The following is a 24434-nucleotide window of genomic DNA, read 5'->3' as shown; positions in this document are numbered from 1 at the left end:
AGCTTCCTTACTTCAAAGTTTTTAATCTTTTTGAAAATTAAGACAGAAACCAACGGATTTCCTTCTCGTATGACTCTCCATACGCTATTGGCGAATTATTGCCATAGGTAAAGAGTTCTGCTCTACGCCACCTGTGGGACACATGCGCATTGGACTGATAGTAAAGACACGGTTCCCAATCGAACACTGAAGTCAAGCAAAACTGGCTGTGGTCAGTTAGCAGGTGGGCACCACTTTGATTAGTCTGAGTAGGGATCGAAGGTGAGCGGTATCGGTCCTCGTAAAACTGTTCTACAGTAAAGTATTCGACTTCACGCTGAGGTCGTCGGTCTACCAAATCAGGTTAGCCATCCCCTCTGCAGAGGATTAAAATTGCGATGGCATGTTTTCGTATCATCCACGTGGATGTCTCCCAGACCAGAAGCCCCCATCAGGGGGGAAGGTGGGCGCAGGATGCGCCCACTTAAATCTTGGGGGGGGGGAATTTTTACACTAAATAAAATGAATAATTTGGGGGGGGGGGAATTTAGACGATAGAATTTTTTTAAAGTACATAAATGAAAGAAGCATTGTCAAATTATGAGCAAGCAAAGTAGCATTATTTCGAACAAGCTAACATGGAAGGGGGAAGTTAGCAATTTTTTTTGGGGGGGGGGATGAATGCGCCCAAGAGCTTGGGGGGGCACTGGATTTTATTATCCTTGGTTTTGTTATTGCTTGATAGGCGTAGTAGCTGGAGAGGACGGGTTTTTTTTTCTTCCAGTTTTGCGCACGGGGTTTTAAATTATTATTAGCGTGTTGATAGTCACAGGAGAAGGAAGTACGCTAGTTTCTGTTTTAATTTTCAAACAGGTTAAAAAATTTTAGGTTGGGAAATATGGAAGTGAAAACTGCATTAAACATAGTTCTAAAAAATCATCGTGGAAATTTAAACAAATATTTTTACACATTTCAATATTATACATTTACATTTATACATTTATTATATTATGCATTTTAATATTTATTCATATACAGTTAAATATTTTTTTATAGTATGGAATGGGAAAATATCATAGTATATTCCAATACAACTGAGAAGAGGAGAATGAAGGAAGGAGAGTCGAAACATGGAACCGGCCTTCTCAACAGATTGCGTATTCGAGTGTTGCAATAGAAAAGTGTCGCATTTGCTGAAAAGTTTAAAAGGTATTAATATTTTACTGTTTTGTTTAAGAAAACTAATTTACTATTAATAACTATAAAAATAATCATGTAATCATTCAATAATTTTAATATTTTAATTTTTAATTATTTTTCATATATATTTGATCATTTGAAAACTCGTGCTGTAGGTTTGATCTACAAACAGAGTTATATCTTGTCAAAATTTTCAGACGCATTTAATATTTCAAATTGAATTTTTTTTAACATTTCGAATGCATTTCTTTTACGTTTCATTATAATAGAATGAGGAAATTCCGAGTTTAATAAAAAAAATTATTTATTATTTTAAGTGTTTATGGATAAGTTTTGTTTTTGAATTATTTTATTTTCCGTATAAGCAGACATTTCTTAGTTTACGTTTAAGTAATTATTAAAAAGAAAACTAATCCAATAAAACTTTACTGTATATTGAAAATATTTTGATCGTTTGTTTATTAATAACATTCACTTAAAATATAAATAGAGGTGCTTGTAAATAAATGGAGGTTAAGGCATTGCTCTCTATAAAGTTATATCAATATTTTTCCTGGCAAGTTTGAAAAATATTTTTAATTTCATTCATAAATACTATGCATATTTTATTTGTATCTTTAGTTATATTTATTAAGCAAAATTATTTTGCTACCTTTTTACCGGGTCTTAAAACAATACATGTAAAGGATTTATTTCCTATTAATATTTTGCTCTGTATTTAAAAGAATTGCCTCGTAATAATCCTTTAAATCATTCAATACATAAGTCTTGTAGGCCATTCAAGATATGCATGTAAAATAATGTTCGGTTTCTTGATCAAAAGTCAAATATAAATAATGTTATACCAGAATTTATATGTTGCAATAATTCAGACTAAATAGTGTTCGACTTCAAGAATTCGACTTCTGCTGAATCAGAGAACGATCAATCTCAAATCCAGTACCCCAGAGGTATTGATTTGTTATGGGAACATGGAGGACTTTGCGACTCGACAGATTTAACGTGCATCGGTCACCATTTACTACACGAGGAGTTTTCGGCCAGCGGGAACATGGGCCCAGCGCCCTACCGACCAGGATATCCCGGCTCAGAAACTGTGGTAACCGTGTAAATGAAAACAATAACTGGAGAAGGAAATTTAACTTCGAACTGTGCAAGATTTATAAGCAGCCTGATGTTATCAAATACATAAAAGTAAATAGAATGAATTCGAATGAGTGATGACAATACGATAAAAAAAAAGATGCTGCTTTTTAAACACACTAGAACGAGAAATCGGGGAAGGCTGCGGTTGAGATGGGCTGACTCGGCGGAGTCTGATTTTCTTACAATTAATGAAAAAAATTGGAGATCAAAGATAAATCGGAAGGTATTAGGAAGGCATTGAGAGCTTTCAGAGGAAGGCATTGGCCCACATTGGGCTGTCCAACTATGTTGATGATGATGATGAATTATAAAAAAATTAAGAAAACTGAGAGTTATTCTTTTGTAAGAGATAAAATAAAATAATAAAAAAAGTTATTGAAATATGTTGGAAATTTTTTTTTAAAAAATAAGCATTTTTTTCTTACCTGCTTTGTTTTTTAAATAATGTATTTAAATAATTCTTATGCAACATACATTTGCCAAATTATTTTAGTCAAAATTTTTAACCGACAGTTTGAACGTAACAAAAAAAAATTCATAATTTTTGACAAAAAAGGTGATGAAAAAAAGGGAAAAGAAAAGAAAGAAGGGAGAGTTTTAAAAGAATTCATTGAGCCTATCTTTCGATTTTCGGGAACGTGAGAATGTTTTTCTTTCGAACGAAAAGTTTCGAAGAAACTTCCCATCCCTGGAAAAGCGAAGTCTCTTCAGAGACGGGGAGGGGTAACAGGTGCGTCGGGGAAAAAGATGGGCAAGAGCGTTTCCATGGTGACCACACTCAACACAACATCCCTCCCACGTGACTTCATCCCTCACCATGTTTGAGATGCACAGAAAGGATGCTTCATTTTTTTTTTAAATGCCGATCAGCTGCGGAAAGAGTTTTGCGAGGAATGTCCACCCTAAAAAGAATAAAAAGAGGCGTTTTCATTGGTCGATAGTGAGGCGGCGGCCTGTCTGAATAGCAATGCTGGCATAACGATGCGCCAACTGTGGAAGAGGATCTTCAGCATCATTCCTCTCACAGAATGGCTGCTGCACGTGGACGTGAAGCAATGATGTCACAACAACATCGGATATCATTTCCATCAGAGGAATTTTCTCTCAGCCATAATAAATTTTGTTTGGAAATATTCTAGAAAGATTCGCAGTAAGTTTCATTTGTTATCATTTAGAACAGAGATGAGAGAATTTAGTTGGAATATTGTTTACAGTATGAAAATATACTGGGACATTCTGGAACATTTTTAGATGGGTTTCTGGATTTCTTACTTTTACTCGCTGATCAGTCCGTGGCATATCATTGGTGCCATTTTTAATTAAATAGAAAATAAAAATAAAAAATAACACTGATGCAATATTTTGTCAGTGGACGAGAGTTAGTTCGACCTCATTTTAAAAGAATTTAAAAAAATTTAATTGTGCATTTAGTAACACTAGAAAGGCAACATAGTAGCATTGTTTTTTCTTTTGCTGGCAAGAATTATTTTACGATTTAAAAAAATATTAATTAGAAGAATGATATTCATTTGAAGTGAAGAAAAATGGTGGTATTTCATTTCGAGCTGCTGGAAGAACGAAAAGAATTTAAAAAGTTAAAAACAGTGTTTTTATTTTCGAAAAAATCCTTTTGCTGTCAGAATATTTAGACTTTGTACAAATAGCAACGAGCTTAAAAAAGAAAATATTTAAAGCAAAAATAGATGGTAGTTTGCTTTCGCTGCCTTCCGCCGACTTTGATATTTGAGTATATTTTGTAAATTCTGATGTTTCTGAAGAAAATATATTTATCAATCACAATTATTCTGAAAACACGATTAGACCCTAGATTCAGCATTTCTCGAAGAACGAAAACGCTTTTTTTGTACAGACAGAAATCGGTTATTTTGCATATTGAAAAAAATGATGCAATATTTTGAAGTATTTACAAATGCCTAAAGTAAAATAGTTTCTCGTCCGGAAACTTAAAAAATTGAATGTATGAACATTTTGGAAAACATCTACTGATGCAACCTTCAAGCTGAAAAGTATTGTTCTAAGAATACATATTTTTAATTCGCTACATAGATTACATTAGTGATTAGCAAATTGAATATAGAGATACAATTAGTCAAAGAATTTTCTACAAAACTAGGCTTAGATTCATAACGTTCGTTCTTAGTATTTCAAATTCTATGAGAAATATATTACTCACCTTTGAAGTGAATCTATTCATTACAAATAGTTACCAAAGAATCAAATTATATATTGATGATAAGTATTAAAATTGATTCAGCAAATTACTGGTAATAACCACCTTTTGTTGGTGGTTTTGCTGACGAAACTGTTTAGAAATATAGCCAGTTGAAAAAAGGAGCCCAAATCAAAATATTAATGTTTGTTCAAACAAAGATAGCAGCCGAAAGTGGTTTCTTTTCAACTAATAACTTGGTGTCAGAAATATTATATTTTAACAAAAAGGTAATTTATGTGTATAGATATATGCATAAAAGAAAGCTAATAGAAAATTACTGCTAAATAGAGAATAATTTGGAAAAATTGGGTGAAATAAAGAGTAGAGTAGGAGTATAATTTAGACAAATTGAGAGAAATAAAGAGTTCAGTAGGAGGATAATTTAGATCAATTGAGAGAAATAAAGAGTCCAATAGGAGGATAATTTAGACAAATTGAGAGAAATAAAGAATCCAATAGGAGGATAATTTAGATCAATTGAGAGAAATAAAGAGTCCAATAGGAGGATAATTTAGAAAGGGGGCAAAAAAAGGGAAGAAAATTCGTGTCTAAAGAAAACCTGTTGAGACAGGAAAAGAAAGTGGTTCAAGATGGTAAAGAAACCATTTTGACCTAAAAAAGCCGTTCGTTGCATCCTGAGTGCATTGCTATAGTCTTCACTGATGGACTTATAAAAAATAGAGTGGTCATCCGGAGTGGTCAATCTCAGAAAGAACTCTTTATGAGCAGGAGGAGAAGAGAGGGAGGTTGCTGTCGCGCGTTGCGCTTGCACGAAGACAACACTCGATTTCTGTTGTTGGGGATTGTGATGTTGGGATACATGGCGGGGGGTGCGGCCCTCTTCCAGTGGTTGGAAGAGGAGCAAGAAGTGAAAGATCGACGCAAGTACTGGGAGGTGTACAGGAAATTCATGGCCAAGTACAACGATACTGTGGACATGGAGGACATAGAAATGCTTCTGTGGGAATACGGAAATGCTTCTGCTGCCGGCATCATACACAAGAGAGCACGATGGGACTATTCGGGAGCTTTCTACTTTGTTGGCACAGTCGTTTCTACAATCGGTGAGTTTAACTAATTTCTTAAACAAAACGTGAACAGAAATGTCGGTGTCTAAACACCAAATGACAGTAGAAAATTAAAGAGACTAACCCGTACAACAGTGGTATAACCAATAGGGACAGAAAAGCAAGTTTTGGAGGCAAAAGAAGAGGTTTATCATGTTGTTCAAGTTTATTCTTTTGTCTTTTCTAGGTATATCACTTTGCCCGTGTTTGTCTTTTTTACTTTTCCACTGTCATTTGGTATTCACCGTGGAAGGTAAATTGGACCGAAACTATAGTATGCCCACTTCTGTACTTTTATTTTTTCACTTTCTTCTTGTTTCAGTGTTTAAAAAAATTTTCATGATTTTTCAGATATCTCCTATACACAAAAAATAACGGGGGAAATACTTTAAAATAACACTTAATAATCACGTTTTTACTGACTTTGTTCACGTTTTTTTTTTATTTGGTATAATATAAACGCAAAATGTAAATGCCTTGATTTTGCATAATTTTTATATCAAAGCTTCCGCTAATGCATGAAAAATGTAACAAATTTTTTTTTCAGACAAGGGAAAATATTTCTCTTTTCCTCACTTTAATTTGACGATGGCTAAAGAGAACTCAGTCTCATAAGAAATCTAACTGTCCGGTCAAAAGAATTTTAGGATAGTTATAAATAAATTTTATTCGACTCTGTATATTTTTATAACTCCTTCAAAATCAATCGACAGCTACAGAAAAAATTATATTAATGGTGGTTAAGTCCTTGTAAAGGATTTCCCCATTTTCTCCAGGTTTTATAAAGAATTTCTGATGTAAGCAATTTGCAAAATCAATTTAAAGAAGGATAATCAGTTGTAAAAAAGAACACACAATTCCAAATTTTTCAAAAGATGGCCTCAATGATTTTCCCAGAATTTCACAGCATGCATATTTAAAGAAACATGATCCCAAAAAAGACAACAGATAAGTTCAATTGAATAGAAAAGTGAAACAGGTTAACTTTTAATGTCTTTTTCTGTAAACAACGTTTTTCAATCTCGCTTTGCCCAGTTTAGAGCCATTTTTGAGTCAGATCGAGTTTTAGTTGGAGACAACTCTCTCATGTTCCAATTTAGAAAACAATCTGACTCAATATTTATGTATCTACACTTACGTAAGTACATTATTATTACGTTACGCAAATTCAGTTTTCGGGCCAATCCAAAGTAACAAACAACTCAAATGCGGTTTTTAACTAGAGTATGAACGTGCTTAAAAAATTTATCCCACCATCCTCCATGTACGCGTAAAATGCATATTTTGCTTTTTGGCAACTTAGTGACGAAAAATATTTTAAAATTCTTTTTGCAAGTACATGGCATTTGTTCTGCCTTTTCGCATCATATGGTCTTGTATGTTATTATTTTTGTTTTGTACCGTTAATACCGTTTTAGAAAGCGCTATTTATGTTATTGATATAATCTTGCGAGTTGATGAAAAGACTATATTTTTTCCTTATAATATTCCCTTATTTTATTTAATTTCGAATTTCCTTAAATTTAATAATTTATAAAATATATTTCCCACTTTTTTTAATATTTTTCTTGTTTTCTTTGCAATTATATATTATATTATAAATCTCATATGCTTGCAGTTAATGCGCAGTTCATGAGACTTAGTAAATTACAAATTCCTTACCTTTCCTTGAATATATATGTATACAAAATCATGCAAGAAATAATCAGACTCAAATAAATTGCATTTACAGACATGAGGGTGTATGGCTGCATTCCCCCGTTAATCGTCGGTTGTGGTTTTAAATCTGTTCGAAAGGTGACACTAAAAAATGGGCTTTTTCAGTTTTCAACCTATTTTTTAAATGTTTAAACGAGGAAATACGTACCTACTTTTCCTTGCATAATCATTATTGAGAGAAGTCCCTGAATTCGGGGTCTAGGTGGTATATTCCATGTGTAACTTTTTAGGCGATGTCTTCGTGGTCAGAACTCAAAAAAATAAAGTGAGTTTTAAAATTCTTAATTAATGCAACTTAATATTAATAACACTATTATAAACTTAAATCACCCGTGGCATCTTTGTTAGAACAACTGTGGATTTTTTAAAGTCTTTTAAAAAGAGACTAATTAATAAAATATCTTGAGTGAATTACAGTCGGACCTCTATTTAACGAATTCGTTAAATCCTGATAATGAGTTCGTTATATGGAAAATTCGTTAAATAGAAAATCACTTTTGAAATACTTAACACAAAACAGGTTTTAAATTCCTAAACGCTAGACATAATTAAAATAGCAATTGATACACCTTTATCTTGTAAACTAGTATCTACTATTTATTTTATACATCTTAACCGTAAAAGAAATCTGCATGGAAAGAAAGAATAGAGCAAAACATTATCCAGTGTTACACTATCATGCTATGTGTATTTTTAACGATAAAAAAAGCTACATTTATGTATAAAATTATAGCTGCATTTATTTTAAAAATAATTTTAAACACATTACCGCATGGGTTCTTAAGTTTAATTGCTAATAAAATCCGTTAACTTTGTCTGAGTTTTTCGTTTGAAATGCAAACAAAAAGCGAAAAGTGGCTTCGAAAATTAATTCAAAGTCATTTCTCCCATAAAATGAGTTAACAAGTTTGAAATGTTTCAAGATATTTTGGGAAATAGGGAAAGTGGNTAAAATCTGTTAACTTTGTCTGAGTTTTTCGTTTGAAATGCAAACAAAAAGCGAAAAGTGGCTTCGAAAATTAATTCAAAGTCATTTCTCCCATAAAATGCGTTAACAAGTTTGAAATGTTTCAAAATACTTTGGGAAACAGGAAAAGTGGATCTCAAAGAAAAGTTCGTTAAATAGAAAATTCACTTCGCTATTCAGAAGTTATTTTAAGAAGAAATTTCCAAAATGCTCTCGGTTCCTCGAAAAAATTCGCAAAATAGAGAAATTCGCGAAATGGAAGTTCGTTAAATAGAAGTCCGGCTGTACAATATAAAATTAATTCAATACAAATAGATGATATCACTTTACAAATTTATTTGTATTCATGAGTTTATTCTTTAAAAAATAGACAAAACTCATCAGAGAAGTTTAAAAAACGCAATCAAATACTATATCAATTTTTCTAAATAGATATATCCCTTTTCGCAAGCACAATATTTCAAGCTGTGTCCATTATTTTAAACATGCATTTTTAGCTGTGTCTATATTTGTAAGCACGCATTTTAAGCCATACTCGTTTTCGCGAACATGCATTTCGAGCTATGTTTGCTTTTGTAAACACATATTTTGAGCTGTGTTCATTTTTTGTAAGTAAGCATTTCGAGCCATGTCCATTATTTTAACATGCCTTTTGAAATCCGTTCTATTTCCGCAAGCAAGCATCTCGACCTGTGTCCATTATTTTAAGCCTGCATTTTGATCTGTGTCTATTTTCTTAAACCCGCATTTTGAGCAATGTTCAATTTCGTAAACACGTATTTCGAGCTGTGTCCACCATTTAAAACATACATTTTGAACATGAATTTTGAGCTGTGTTCATTTTGGTAAATAAGCATTTCAAGTTAGGTTTTTTTTTGTGAGCATGGATTTCGATCTATGTTCATTTTTGTAAGCCTGTTTCGAGCTATTTCCATTTTCGTAAACGTGAATTTTAAGCTGTGTCTATTTTTGCAAGTATGCATTTGAGCTGTGTCCATTTCGTAAACACACATTTTGGGATTTGTCCGTCATCGTAAGCACTCATTTCGAGCTGCATCCAGATTTACAAACTCACTGTGACGTAGCTGTGTTTGCTTTCGTAAACACTTTTTAACTGTATCCATTATTTTAGACACGCATTTTGAGCTGTATTCATTTCCGTAAAGACGGATTTCGAGTTATGTCAGTTTTTGTAAACATGAATTTCAAGTTGTGTCAATTATTTGTCAATTTGCACGCATTTCTTTATATATCCAGATTTACAGACTCACCGCGACGCACAGTGGGACAAAATCAGAAAAATGCAGCCAAAATTAGAAAATTAAATTCAATGTTCTAAAAATTGATCACCTATAGGCTTTTTGGGTCGCTGATTTCAAATATGAAGTCAAAATTTCAAAAAAACAAAATGGCGGATGATTATTGAAAAAATTGTAAATAAATACATAAAAATTATTTACTAGTAGTTAAGATCTTTGATTACAAATTTGTGGTTAATAATTTTAATAAATAAAGTAATGGATGTAAAATCGCAAATATTTACCAAAACAAATTTAAACTAAATAAATTGAATCAAAATATTTAAGATTGTTAATTACAAATTCGATTATCGAATTTAAAAAAAACAATGAATCTATTTTGCTGGATATAAAAAATTTTAAAAATGTTATAACACAAAATTTGTTTTTAAAATTTTTTCATTAATTTTATCATTATTATAAAAATGACACGAACTATAAAAATCGATATATCAGCCAAATTCGCAAATATTCGCCGCTAATTTTTTTTTAGTTATTGAGTATATATACCAAACAAATGTAAACATTTTTTTTTCTTACCTCGGCAACGTAAGGCTTTTTTTATAGAGCACCCTAAAGTTACAATTTCATTGTACAGTGCAGAAATAGGGAAATGGCTCTGGTTTTAGTAGTATTTATATAAAATAATGAATTCGTATATATCTTGGAAATACATTTATGTATAAATCACGCATAGTTTTAATATTTTTATTTACTATAAGTATTTATCACATTAATAAAATTTAACTGAAAAATTTAATTTTTTTATTTTGACTTTGTTTCCATTTAATTGCTATTTCCATTAATAAACCAAAAAAACAAAATACACCGTCATATTCCTTGGACATTTTACTACAAAAAACCATATTGAGTTTTTTTTTCTTTTAACTTTATTTTTTTAATTTTTGACCACGAAAAATGATTTTTGTTCCACAGTGCGACGTAATAGTTTTCGCTAAAGTGACGCATATTATCAATTTCGACATAAAATAACTAAAAAAACAATAACCATATCAATAACATTCTTATATTTGAATTATCTCCAATCGTTTTTCTAGAAATGTGAAATGCATCACAATGTTGCATCAGATAATTTTTTAGTTATTGACAATGAAAAGCAAACTCAGCAAAATAATTTTCTTAAACAGTGATGAAGGTTTTTATCTTAATATAAAGTTATAACAAAAGGTATGGTACTTCCAAAAGTTAAGCATTCAACTTTGTACTGTCTACTCATTCTTTCAGTCACAGAAAATTTTTAAGGTTTTAAAAATTAGGATAAGTTTATCTAGTATATAATTAAAGTGTAAAAGCTATTTTTTTTAACCTCATGCAACTTTCACCAAAAAAAAACTAACCAAACTGTTAACCACCTTTAGAATACTTCATTTTCATGAAAGATTGGTATCTCTCAATTTCTGGTATTGGGAAATAAAAGCTCCGTGCGAGTGATTGACAAATGAGCTTTTCAATGACAAGGAGGGGATTAGATATGTTGAAGACGATATAAGAATTCTGAAATAAATACCTAAAACGATACTTATGCATTTCTTTTTCAGCAAAAAAGTCAAATAAATGTATAATACATTCGTGTTTTCGAAATAAAACCAGCGAAAATGAATTTTGATAAATATGCCGAATGGCTAAGTATATTTGGTCGAATTGTGAAAATATTTCAGATGCCACAAAGCCCCTACCATTGGTTACAATTGGTTGAAAAAAATTGGTTGGTACATACAATTGGTTGGTAGGTCCTTTTATCATTAGACACATATCAATCTTATTTTCTGGAGATTTTGAAAAATGTAATGAAAAAATTGTTCTCAACTTTATTTTCGGTAGTTTATTTAAATATAATAAAAAAATCACAAATATTTTGCTGAAAAAACATTGTTTTTGTGATCGGTGTTTTCAATGAAGTTATAAAAATATAAAATATCTATGAACTCATATAGGATATAATTATCATAAATCCATAGATTAATTAAGACTAAATAAAAAAAAATGAACAAAATATTTTTCGTTTTTACCAGTGTTTCATTTTTTGTTTATATTTCTTGATAACTTTATCAGATTTCAAAACAATCTCAGCCAGTTTAGGAGAAAATATTTTAGGAATTAAAATAAAACGAATTATTTCTTTTAACTGCTTTTAAAATTTTTTAAATGAAGTTAATGGAAAAAAAAGAGGAATTTTTCACCTTCGTATTTTAACATTTGAAACATGGCAAATCTTTTTCTCAAAATATTAAGAACGAAGTTCATGTGAAAATTGTAGTAAAAGAATTTAGTTTAAAAGAGTGTAATTAGTTTTGCTGTAAGTATTTCTGAAACTTACTTATAATTTTGCAAGTAGAAAAAAATAAAAATACTATTCGCCCTAATAAATTCATGTTACTACGATTCTGCATATACTTCTTCAGCGGGTTTGTATTTTTCTAATTGATTCGAGTGGTGCTCTTAATTAAATTAAAGGCTAAACGATGAAACGAACACATTTACCTCGTCTTCTTTTGCTACGAACAATCACCCATTTTTTTAAAACTATGCATCAAGAGTAGGCAACTTTTTTACAACTATAGGCTGGACTGGAAATTTTTAAAAGATGCAAAAAAGAAAAAGTTAAATAGTTTTCGATGTTATCCCACATCTGATATTTGCTTTTTAAACATAGAGGATTAAGAAATAAATAAAGTGATATTCGTTTCGTTTCTTAATTATCTGTATTGATGCCAAAAATAAATTCGATTTCTCAGGAACTATTCGATCGATTTCTTTCAAATTTTGTATTTCCTTCATTAAAATGATGTAAAAATTTGTAGACTTTATGATCCGAAATGGTTTCCACTGTTATTATACAATATAACAAAAAAAAATTAAAAATATTTTTTGCTTGACTTAACTTTGTATAAAAGAATTTTATAATTGCGAGTAAATTTTTTTTTAATTCACTTAAAAAATTCCCAAGATATGGTGAAATACGCCAAAAGTAAAAAGGCCATAAACTGCTCTCCTGACCAAAATATGGGGATCGCATTTCCCAGATTGCGGCTAACTGATATTTTGACAGTCAAAAATGTAAGGTTATGTTTATCCAGAGAAAGTACGTTTTCGTGTCTGATTCTGTAACTTAAAATATCCTCTGCACTTCCCTATCGCCCTTCCGAATCATTAAGATTGAGTTGTTTTACGTGGAAATCTGATCATTAAATTAAAAGTTATTCGGAATGAGTTTTTTTTTCCTTGTGCATTGAGCATTTGTAGATCTGTATTGAAACGAAATTATGCTTAAATTGAAGAGCATCGTTGAAAACCTTTGCTAGGGTGAAAATGTACCATTACTGTTGCCCCTTTAAGAAAATAGGCCCCCTTAAAATTCTGGTCACAACGATTCAGCTGCCCTACTTCTAACTCAGTGACCCCAGCCGTTTTATTTACTTTTTTAGATTTCTGATCAAATAAGTTGAAAAAATGTAATATGTTTTATAAAATACTAGCTGAATCCAACAATCATGAAGAACCCTTTGATATTGACTTTTGAAAGAATAGCGACTTTGAAAGAAGATTTTTAACTTTGAAAAAATAGTGACTTTGAAAGAAGATTTTTAACTTTGAAAGAATAGTGACTTTGAAAGAAGATTTTTAACTTTGAAAAAATAGTGGCTCCAAACAGGAAAAACACGCGCAAAGGATGTCCTTCGTCTTCTTAATCTAAGTATCAATTAAGTTTTTTTAAGTTTCATGGTAGCTGCAGGGGATAGAACTTTCGTATCCCGATGATATTATCCAGGTTCGAAACCTAGCGGTGGCTGCTTGATACGAATTCTGCTTCCGGCTCGGACCGACTGCAGTGCTGACTTAAAATATTCTTAGTGACCGATGGGTCATGGATTAGAATCCACTAGCCGCGGGTGAATTGTAGTTTTTCTTTCCGTGTAACGCTATTTGCGGGTTAATTAAATCAAAAAGTTCTCCATGAGGGCTAATTTCTTCCAATTCCGTGATGGCTCAAGGGATAGAGCGTTCGCCTTCCAATGAGGTAAACCGGGTTCGAATCCCACCACCTCGTAAACACGAATCCGCATCCGGCTTGCACCGACCACAGTGCTGACGTGAAATATCCTCAACTTTGGGAGGTTCTCGTGGTCTTCCTCTCCATGTAACACAAAGGCTGGTTAGTTCAATCAAAAAGTCCACCACGAAAGCAAAATTTCTCTCAATACTTGATCCAGGAGTTCCCTTGNAAGATGTAAAATTTTTTTTTTTTTTAAAGTTGTTATATGGATTTGAATGATTATTTTGAATTTTTAGAATTTTGTGCATTTGCAATGTACCTAAGTTAGTAGCGAGCTTGGTTTGCGAGCGTTACCGAGCAGGGGGCGCAGCCCACTAGTGTTTTATAAAATACTAGCTGAATCCAACAATCATGAAGAACCCTTTGACATTGACAATAACTTTTGAAAGAATAGTGACTTTGAAAGAAGATTTTTAACTTTGAAAAAATAGTGGCTCCAAACAAGAAAAACACGAGCGAAGGATGTTCTTCTTCTTCTTAATCTAAGTATTAATTAAGTTTTTTTAAGTTTCACGGTGACTGCAGGGGATAGAACTTTCGTATCCCGATGAATCCAGGTTCGAAACCCAGTGGTGGCTGCTTGATACGAATTCTGCTTCCGGTTCACACCGACCACAGTGCTGACTTAAAATATCCTTAGTGACCGACGGGTCATGGGTTAGAATCCACTAGCCGCGGGTGAATTGTGGTTTTTCTTTCCGTGTAACGCTATTTGCGGGTTAATTGAATCAAAAAGTTCTCCACGAGGGCTAATTTCTTCCAATTCCGGGATGGCTCAGGGGATAGAGCGTTCATCTTCCAATGAGGTAAACCGGTTCGAATCCCACCAATAACTGGTCGACGCGAATCCGCATCCGGCTTGCACCAACCACAGTGCTGACGTGAAATATCCTCAACTTTGGGAGGTTCTCGTGGTCTTCCTCTCCATGTAACACAAAGGCTGGTTAGTTCAATCAAAAAGTCCACCACGAAAGCAAAATTTCTCTCAATACTTGATCCAGGAGTTCCCTTGTCTTCTGGATTGGGTTCAAAATTACAAGGCTACGCAGTTGATCATTAGAAGTCGTAAACCCAAAAGTTGAGACGGCTGTTCAACGGTGGTTACAAAATAAAATAAAATACTTTATCCAACAGTTCCCTTGCCTTCTGGGTTGGGTTTGAAATTACAAGGCTATGGAGTTGAACACTGATCGCCGTAAACTCCGAATATATATATATATATATATTCGACCGTTATCTAAAGGAAAGAATACTTTTTTTCCCTTTAATATTTCAGAGATTTTTTTACAGTTTTAAAACTGGAAAATAGTTCTGGGCGATAATTTTCATTACTTATAATAATTTAAACTTCAACAAAATCAGACAAATAGTTTCTGATTTGTTGAAATTTTAAAAAAAAAAAAATTGTACATTTAAAATTTGAACTCCTCTGAGGAGCTATTCGATCGATTTCTTTCTCATTTTGTATTGTGCTATAAAAAATTACATTCCTATTAATGATTTAAAAATTTGTATTCTTTATAATTCACATCTTTTTCGACTATTATTATATAAAATTATAAAAAATATTGATTAATTATTAAAAAAAAATTTTTTTTGCATGGATTTATCTTTGTACGAAAGAATTTTATAATTTTGATTCACTTTTAAACTTCCGAAGATGCGATTAGAAATGCAAAAAAGTGTGATGAAGAGTTAAAATTTTGAGATCCTAACTAATTTATGGAACCTTTAAAATACCCTCTCATATTTTGAGATTAAAGATTCGAAAAAAACTTATGTTTATTCCAGAGAAAGTACGTTTTTGTGTCCCCTAATGAAAATTAATTGTATATTTGACATAATTGGTTTTAGCAAAAGTAAAATAGAAAGAACCATTTAGTGTCCTTTTCTATTTTTACCCACTTGCAATGCTTCGACTCGAAAAAGTTCTTCCAATTTTATTAGATTTGGAATAGGTGTTGCCACACACTTATGAAAATATTACAAAAATTCTTCAGACAGACTTAAAAAAACTTCTTTTTTTTTTTTACTTTGGGACCTTTCAAATATTACATTAGTGCGTTTTTGGTAATTTGCGATCTCTTTCAATTTTTGGCGAAAATAAGGAAATGGTTTTCTATACCCCTATGATTATTCCTGATTTTTGGAATAATTATTTTTATTTCCCCTTCTGATGAATACTTTCTTTTTTAATTATTTACAATACGAACTTTGAAAGAAATATTAGGGAAAATTTTATAAATAACTTTTTTATTGTTATTTTAAGGAATTAGCTGAAAAAATTAGTTATGGGCAGCTCTCCCAAAAGCTAATTCTATTGAAGTTATTGGCCGGAATAGCCAGGTTGGCAGGGCCAGGAGTTCGTATCCAGCCTCCCACCTAATCAAGATAATAGATAAGTATAAGACAAAAAACAAGACCATATGAAAATGGATTTAATTGATCACCTATTCAGATTTTTGGTGTTTTGGAACATTTCTCAGCTGCGACAAAAATGGGTATCGAGTATAATTGTTTTTAAAAATGGTTTTCAAAATATGATAAGTTTTTCAACATAAAATAGATACAAATTGGGTACTTCAAAAAGAAGAAGATCACGGATACCTGCACATGCCACCAATGGCGTAAGCAGATCGTTTATAAGCAAAAAAGCGTGTTAAAGTTGAGTTAAGTTTTCACCCTTAAGTTGTTGTTGTTGTAGTTCATTTAAGTCGCACTAGAGCTGCACAATGGGCTATAGGCGACGGTCTGGGAAACATCCCTGAGGATGATCCGAAGACATGCCATCACAATTTTGATCCTTTGCAGTGGAGGTGGCACCCCCGCTAAGGTGGCCCTACGACCTGCACGCGAAGTCGAGCACTTTACGGTAGAACAGCTTAACAAGGAACACTACTGCACACCCTCGGTCCCTATGCAGACTGATCCAAGTGGTCACCCACCCACACACTGACCGTAGCCAGTGATGCTTGACTTCGGTGATCTGCTGGGAACCGTGTCTTAACGATCAGTCCACTGCGGGACAAGTTAGAATGTTAATTAACATGAAATTAATTATAGTATAGTACATCGAATTTGCTGAAGTATAATTCTTTCTCGTCTACCTCTTCTACTCAATTCAGATTTGTCATCTAAAACTTTAAGGTTAATTCCATGTTTACTTGAACTATTTTTTCTCTAAACTTTCAAGATACCAATAAAGATTCGTGTAGCTTGTTCCCATAAAACTATAATTTGAACGAGTTCAGCAGTGAACTGATCGTTAAAACAAGGTTACCAGTAGAAACCGAATTCAAGCATCACTAGCTGCGATCAGTGTGAGGGTGGGTGACCACTTGGATCAGTCTACGAAGGGACTGAGAGTGTGCGGTATTGTTCCTCGTTAAACTGTTCTACCGTAAAGTGCTCGACTTCGAGTGCAGGTCGTCGGGCTACCAAATCAGGTTTGCCATCCCCTCTGCAGAGGATCAAAATTGTGATGGCATGTCTTCGGATCATCCTCAGGGATGTTTCCCAGACCATCGCCTATACCCATTGTGCAGCTCTAGTGCGACGTAAATGAACTAAAACAACAATCAATTAAGATTTATGATTTATATATTTTATTGTAACCGTGATATATTTTTGCTTTGTGTACCTGAAAACTTCGATGCATAATTAGTTGGTTTATGTTCTATATGGCTTCGTGCCTGTCCTTGTGTTAAGTAAGAAATATATAGTAAAAAAAATCTTTATGAAAGAATCATTGTGAAATAATATAGAATATGACTATAGAATATGAGAATTAACTGGCTTGGCTTACTCGAAATAGAATGGAAAAAAAATTGTTGCTAACGTAAACAAATGCCACGTTTCAACAACCAATCAGGATCGAGATACCTACACTACGTTACTTGTAAGTATCCAAATAGACCGATAGCGCGTTTGATAAAAAAAATGAAGCAAATTGGCAATTGGATAGAAATCAAACTGTGCACGCATTTGCTGTTATTAATAATCTTTGTATTAGCAATTAAAATGCCAGCTAATGAGTTTATTTTGCAGACCTCACCAAATCGAAATGAACTTTAACTGTTATAAATTTCCTTAAATTGAAAGAGTACCCAGTTCCCTTAAAATACATTTTAAAGCAAAAAATAAACTTCAAAGAAATTAATTAGCTTAGTGACGCTGTTGACGACGTAGCAAACGAGTATTTACGTTAAAACGTCAAAATTAACCTTTGCATTCACAGCATACATTTGATAGCCAATCAGCTTTATTTAACTTTTTTCAGTTTGGATGAAATATTTTTTTTGTTAAATTTTTTTCTTTTCTTAATATTGTGATCCAAATTTTGAGACAACTGATTTAATTCTTTAGTCAACAGTATACAATCAATACAGATTATGCCAGTATAACCAGTTGCCGCAGACGCTCGACCTCTCATTAATAAAATTTTTAGATTTTTTTTTTCAAGTAAAGTTTATGGTATTTTCCTTAAAAGTAGAGCCCCAGGCCGACTCATTATCTATTTTTGCAGCAAAGAGCTAACATAAGCACAATACTAACATAACGTTAACTTGTGAACTTTTTTGCTCCAATATTGCTTGATAGGTCAGCTCTAAGGCTCCTATACTATCAGAGCTGACCTATCAAGCAATATTGGAGCAAAAAAGTTCACAAGTTAACGTTATGTTAGTATTTTGCTTATGTTAGCTCTTTACTCCAAAAATAGATGATGAGTCGGTCTGTCTAATTCAGGGGCTCTAGTCAGCTCTACTTAAAAGAAAAATGAAGCAATGTGACGTCAAGAACGTGTTCTATATTTTCGAATTATTTTATTATTATTTATGAACTCTAAATTTGTATTTACTTCAACTTTCAATCTTACGTTTCGAATTCCACTTTTTTGTTCGTTTTTATTTTGTTTTTGCGTTGTACGCATTGTAAATATTTGATGCCAAATTTAAAAAAAACTCATCAACCAAGTTGTGATCAACCGCGATCACAACTTGGCGAAAATCAAGGGGTACCCTCAAATATAGTCTACACCTGATGAAGATTAGCTGATGCTGACGTCGTGGGTCACGTGTGTGGGTATTGGTTGTCTTCTTCTTCTTGGAGTGCAAGTACCCAATTTCGGAGTTTCATTCCACAAAGGAGAAGATGCACACATTCAATAAATACTATTCACATTTAGGGTAAACTATATTTGAGGGTGCCCCTTGATTTTCGCCAAGTTGTGATTGCGGTTGATCACCAATCTGGGAGATGCTGAAACCCAATCGTGATTCTGATTGGTTTAGATTTTAACATGTTTTTAAATGTTCAACGGTATATGTAATTTCAGAGGTCCGTTAGTTCTACGTTGGATACCGGCTGGTAAGGTTACTTTTGCTTCTGGTCAATAAGATCGAAGGTATGTGGGCAGTCATAAAAAGGAACTTTAGAAAAAAAAGTCATCGCCAGTCCGGTATCATAAACGCCATTTTCGATTCGTATTTCGCCGAATTTATGGGGCGATGGAGGTACACAGATTCTCTTCATGATAAATTTAGACAGTATCTAACTACTATTAGAGAATTCGGTGCATCTAAATCTGAGGATATTCAAGCTTAACGAAGAAGTGAGTTTTTTTTCCTTTTCTTTCTGTGCTTGCTCCATTAATTTTTGTTTCGTTTCAAAATGCATTTTATTGGGTTTATTAATTTTTGCTCATATCGGGTTCATTGCAGTTTTATAAAGGTTTTGGCCGATGTTTTGTTGAAATTTTCCAATGTTTTATTGAAATATTATATTTTGGCAGCCATTCCTGTTACCACGGTGTTCCGCGCAAACAGGAATGGCGCCAAGCATAAGTCGCCAATTTCGCCAAGGGGCACCCTCAAGTATATTTTTACCATTTATCAGTAATATAGAATATTACAGTTTAGCTAAGTTTCTCTTCATAATTTGGAATTTTAGTTAACTTTAAGTTTATTAAATACAGAACTGTTTCGCTGTTCCAGTATCAGATGGATATATCTGAGTAACACTAGATCAGTTACGCCTCTTTGCAAAAGGGGAAAAAATCATGTACAGTAGGTGTCAAAAATTAAAATTCTCCTCAAATAAAACTTAAAGGACTTCGAATCAAATAATTAAGAAAACTCTACTATTACGTTTAATAAAAAGGAGAGATTTATTAACTCAACAACAAAATCACAGCATCGCCATTCCAAAAAAAAAAAAAGAATTATAAATAAATAAATAAATCTTACACTTACTCAAAAACTATTAACATTCCAAAGCTATCACCATGGCAGCCACAAAACTCTACTCGTTGCCATCTACTAATTGACATATAATAAGTAAATTACTTTGCAAAAGAAGAAAAAAGAAGAAAAAAACGGAGTGCATAAACACAAATCTAATAACGTACGCAGAGATTGATTGATTTGTTCATTTACGTCGCACTAGAGCTGCACAATAGGCAATTGGCGACGGTCTAGGAAACATCCCTGAGGATGATCCGAAGACATGCCATCACAATTTTGATCCTCTGCAGAGGAGATGGCACCCCCGCTTCGGTAGCCCGACGACCTGCACGCGAAGTCGAGCACTTTACGGTAGAACAGTTTAACGAGGACCAATACCGCACACCCTCGGTCCCTACGCAGATTGATCTAAGTGGTCACCCACCCGCACACTGACCGCAACCAGTGATGCTTGACTTCGGTGATCTGCTGGGAACCGTGGTTTAACGATCATTCCACTGCGGGACAACGTACACAGAGAAAACTTCAAGAAATTTCTTTCTTTCTTTTTTCTTTTTTTTAGAAAAAAAAACGTTGCGAGAACGTAAAATTTAAATTATTAGGGAGATTTCGCACTTTTGCGTTAGCTTCCGCACGTAACCCGTACGTAAGATTGAAAGAACTGCGCCTGCCCCCGTTTATTTTCGATGCTACATATCTTTACGTTATGTCTGCGTGATTTGCGCTACTAAGGCAAAGCTGCAAGCACGTTGCATATAGATGTTAAATGCTATTTTCGGTTTATACCTACCTTCGAACTAAAAACAAGGACATGGAATGCAAATTTGAAAAAAATGTTTCGATGAAATTTAGAATTGAATCGTGTGGTATTACAACAATTGGTTGATTTAATAAAATAAAAGTAAGAAAAATATTGTTTTTCGTTTAACATTATGGTTGTCTAATTGCGCTAGTTCCATAAGAAACTAGAACCTAGTTTTATATACCTGCAGCTTATGCACAGTAAATAAAAATTATTAATTTCCTTCGTTTTTCTTTTCATCATTTTTGTCTTTATTGTGATATACAGGGTCATTCTAAAAAGATGGGCAAAATTTTAGGAAGTGATAGTACACACCCAAGTAAACAATTTTTATCAAAGAATGCACGGTCGAAAAAAAACGCAAAGGTGCTGGCGCGTTTGGAAAGTTGTTTGATGCAAACGCCTTATGTATGAGAGTCCCATTGAATCTGCAGAAGAACTTGTCGCCAAGCTTTCGGCCGCTGCAGGGAAAGTTCGTGATATGCGTGGTGTGTTTCAGAATGTTCGCCTATCTTTTCTTCGCCGTTGTACTGCATGCATAGTCGTTACTGGCCACTGTTTTGAACACTTATTGTAATCACATGCCATTAAATTTGCTTTTATAACTTAACTTCATCGTTCTTTGTGTGTTTTTGCCTCATATAAGAACATAAACTTTGACGCTCCCTCGCAGTTTTGCGTTTTGTTTTCGACTATGCATTCTTTGATGAAAATTGTTTGCTTGGGTGTGTACTATTACTTCCTAAAATTTTGCCCATCTTTTTAGAATCACCCTGTATATATATATATATAGTTCAAAAAGTAGAGAAAACATGGAAAAAAGTACAGAACAATGAAAAAAAAGGGAGGAAGGAGGAAAAAAATAATAAAAATAGCAAGAAACTGGGGGGAGAAAACCGAAAGAAAGGAAAAAAATTTATAAAAATCGGGAAAAAATTTTTTTATTACATCCGGATTTTTATTCCTTTTTTTCGGATTTTTTTCCCCAGTTTCTTGTAATTTTTCTTTTCCCCCTTTTTTTCATTGTTCTGGAATTTTTTCCATGTTTCCATGTTTTTCCATTTTGAACTTATTTTATGAGTTCTACTTACTTGCAGCTTATGCGCAATAAATAAAACTTATTCTTTTTCTTAATTTTCTTTGTGTTTTTTTTTTCATTTTCGTATTTATTTATTACGATATATATAGATATATAGACATATATATATTACACCCGTATTACGAAATCTTCCCAATAACGAATATTTTCAAAACTGATTCCAATTTATTTCGTTTTAGTGAGATTCCAGTGTAGTAGAATCAATTTATGTAACCTATTGGGAATATATCGATTCAAAACTGTTTTTTTTTTCTTCCTTCGTTTCATTCGAAAGGAATGTTTGTAGAGATAGGGAAACCATAAATAGGGACGAATGTTTAGATCGGGGTCATGATGATGCCTTTCCCGAATTTTATGCTCACTTCAAAATTGGAAACTGCGGGAGATGTACCCCTCCCCCCCGACCTGGTTGTTGGGGGGACAGAAGCAGACTCAATCGATGTTTCTGGCGGCACAAATGTATTGTCCTTGAGCCTTTTATTCAGTTACAGAACATATTTGTGAAGACGGCAGGTATTGAGCGTGTGTTTTCTTCTAATTACCCTCTCTTCATTGGGTTGCCCACCCCTTCCGTTCCGTCCTGGAAAATTGTCCCGGATGAGACAAACTTTTCGGAACTATTTTCTTTTCACTTCCAATACGAAACAATTTTATGACATTCCATCAGAAACTAAGTCGTATGTTTTGGAATTGCTTTTAAATTTAGAAGGGAAAAAAAATCAGACGATAATATAAAGAAAAATTAACGGTCGCGACCTGTTACAGTTTTAAAAAAAAATGGCGATAAAAAATTTGTTTATGAGACTCCAAATTTTCCGGCCGAATATGCATCCTGCAACTCCCTGCTTTATTTATTACACGACAAAATAGTAGCCATAGCAACGTCCACTATTTTTAATGCTAGTTCAAAATTTCAAGCGGACTGAATTTGTTTATTAAAGGTTTCATTCGAGCTGAAGTTAATTTCAAAAGAGTTTTTTTTTTCAATATATGGCCGATAATACTTAAAAGTAATCTAATTAATATAATTTTATCGTTATGATTATGTATTCTGTTGGGAATGAAATTTTTATTTGTTAATTATACGCTACGTTATTGGTTCAAGAACTCAAATCCTAAACTATATGAGTTAAAAATGTTAGATACAGTACTTGAATTTTAAATTTGGGGAAATCGTGAAAATTACTCTTCAATTCAGAAATGAACTCTGTAAAGTTTTCGAGAAATGCTTTAAATGAAGTGCAAGCATTAGTAATATAAATAGTTTAATCATTTTAGCCACTATTAAAATTGTTGTGACAAAAAATTCGCCCTATTCTTAAATAACTAACATATTTTTGAATAATGAGAATGCCGTTTTACAATTTCAGAAAGAAAAATATTCTCTCAGCTTTACGTTAGTTTAAAGCTAAGCATATGATATATGGTTAGTAACAGTTGCTCTGTAGAAATAAAATTTGGTTGCGGCTATTTTCATTTATGAATTTAAGATGAAATTTCGATATGTTTGAAATTTTTTGCAATTTTAACTGCTTTTTTGCCGATTTTTTCACATTTTTTTCTTATTTTCTTTACGTTAAATTTTGTAATGTTGCACAGAAAATATTAAACTTAAAAACTTGAAATAACGAATATGTGTAGAAAAATGGGCAAAAGATTTAAAAATTAATATTCATGATTAGTTTGAAAATTATTAACCATTTAACATGAAGTAAAGAATACATTGCGGACGGCTCTACTGTTCACAGAAATGCCATTACAGACTTAAATTTGACGTGCTGAAAAAGCCATTTCCAGTTATGAATTTAACGAAAGTTTTTTTGGAAATCCTATTAGTTCGAAGCTTACAACAATTTTAAGTGCTATTTTCCCGAATTTTTTAATTTTTTTTGTTTATTTATTTATTTTTTGCTTTAATTAATGAATCTATTGTTTAAAAAGCATTTATCACCTTTATAATTTTATAAACTTGGTATAAAAGCAATAAAAAAATAAGAGGATTTAATTGATTGAAAAAGTCTTAAGAGAGATGTTCTATGATAATTAAAATTACTTCTAATTTATTACTTCATATTGTGTGTCTGCATTTCTAAGTTTAAATACTTTCTTTTAAAATACAATTATTTTTCAAATTCTGTTCATTTCAATATAAATACCAAAAGTTTCTCACATAAACAAATTTTTTCAAACGAAATTACCTTTTCTATCGACTTTCCAAAAAAATAATTGTTAATATTTATTGTTATTGTTTACAATTAAAATTACTTATTATTACTTCATATTGCATCTGTATTTCTCAGTTTAAATATTTTCTTTTCAAATACAAATCATTATTTTGCAAATTCTTTTAATTTCGTTACAATTAACAAAATGTTCTCACATAAACACATTTTTTTTAAACAAAATGATCTTTTTATAGACTTCCCAAAAAATATATTGTTAATATTTATTGTTATAGATTGTTTGCAATTAAAATTACTTTTAGATTAACAATTAAACTTACTTTTGATTTAACAATTAAAATTAATTATCATTTATTACTTTATATTGTCTGTATTTCTAAGTTTAAATATTTCCTTTTCAAATACAATTGATTATTTTGCATTT

At 32.3% G+C, this 24434-nt stretch overlaps 1 protein-coding gene across 1 annotated transcript in view; it reads left to right on the top strand.

The window, feature by feature from the left end:
* The first annotated feature begins 3336 nt into the window (after positions 1 to 3336).
* The window catches only part of LOC107454059 (potassium channel subfamily K member 13-like), a 79416-nt gene continuing 58318 nt past the window's right edge, over positions 3337 to 24434 (top strand). The window contains exon 1 of the mRNA XM_016071111.3: positions 3337 to 5622. Coding sequence (XP_015926597.1) covers positions 5280 to 5622 — 343 coding nt within the window. The 5' untranslated portion in view covers positions 3337 to 5279. The remainder of the gene's footprint in view (positions 5623 to 24434) is intronic.

This window comes from Parasteatoda tepidariorum, chromosome 4, assembly GCF_043381705.1.
Source record: "Parasteatoda tepidariorum isolate YZ-2023 chromosome 4, CAS_Ptep_4.0, whole genome shotgun sequence".
Classification (NCBI taxonomy): Eukaryota; Metazoa; Arthropoda; class Arachnida; order Araneae; family Theridiidae; genus Parasteatoda; species Parasteatoda tepidariorum.
This window is presented reverse-complemented; position numbering and strand designations above follow the sequence as displayed.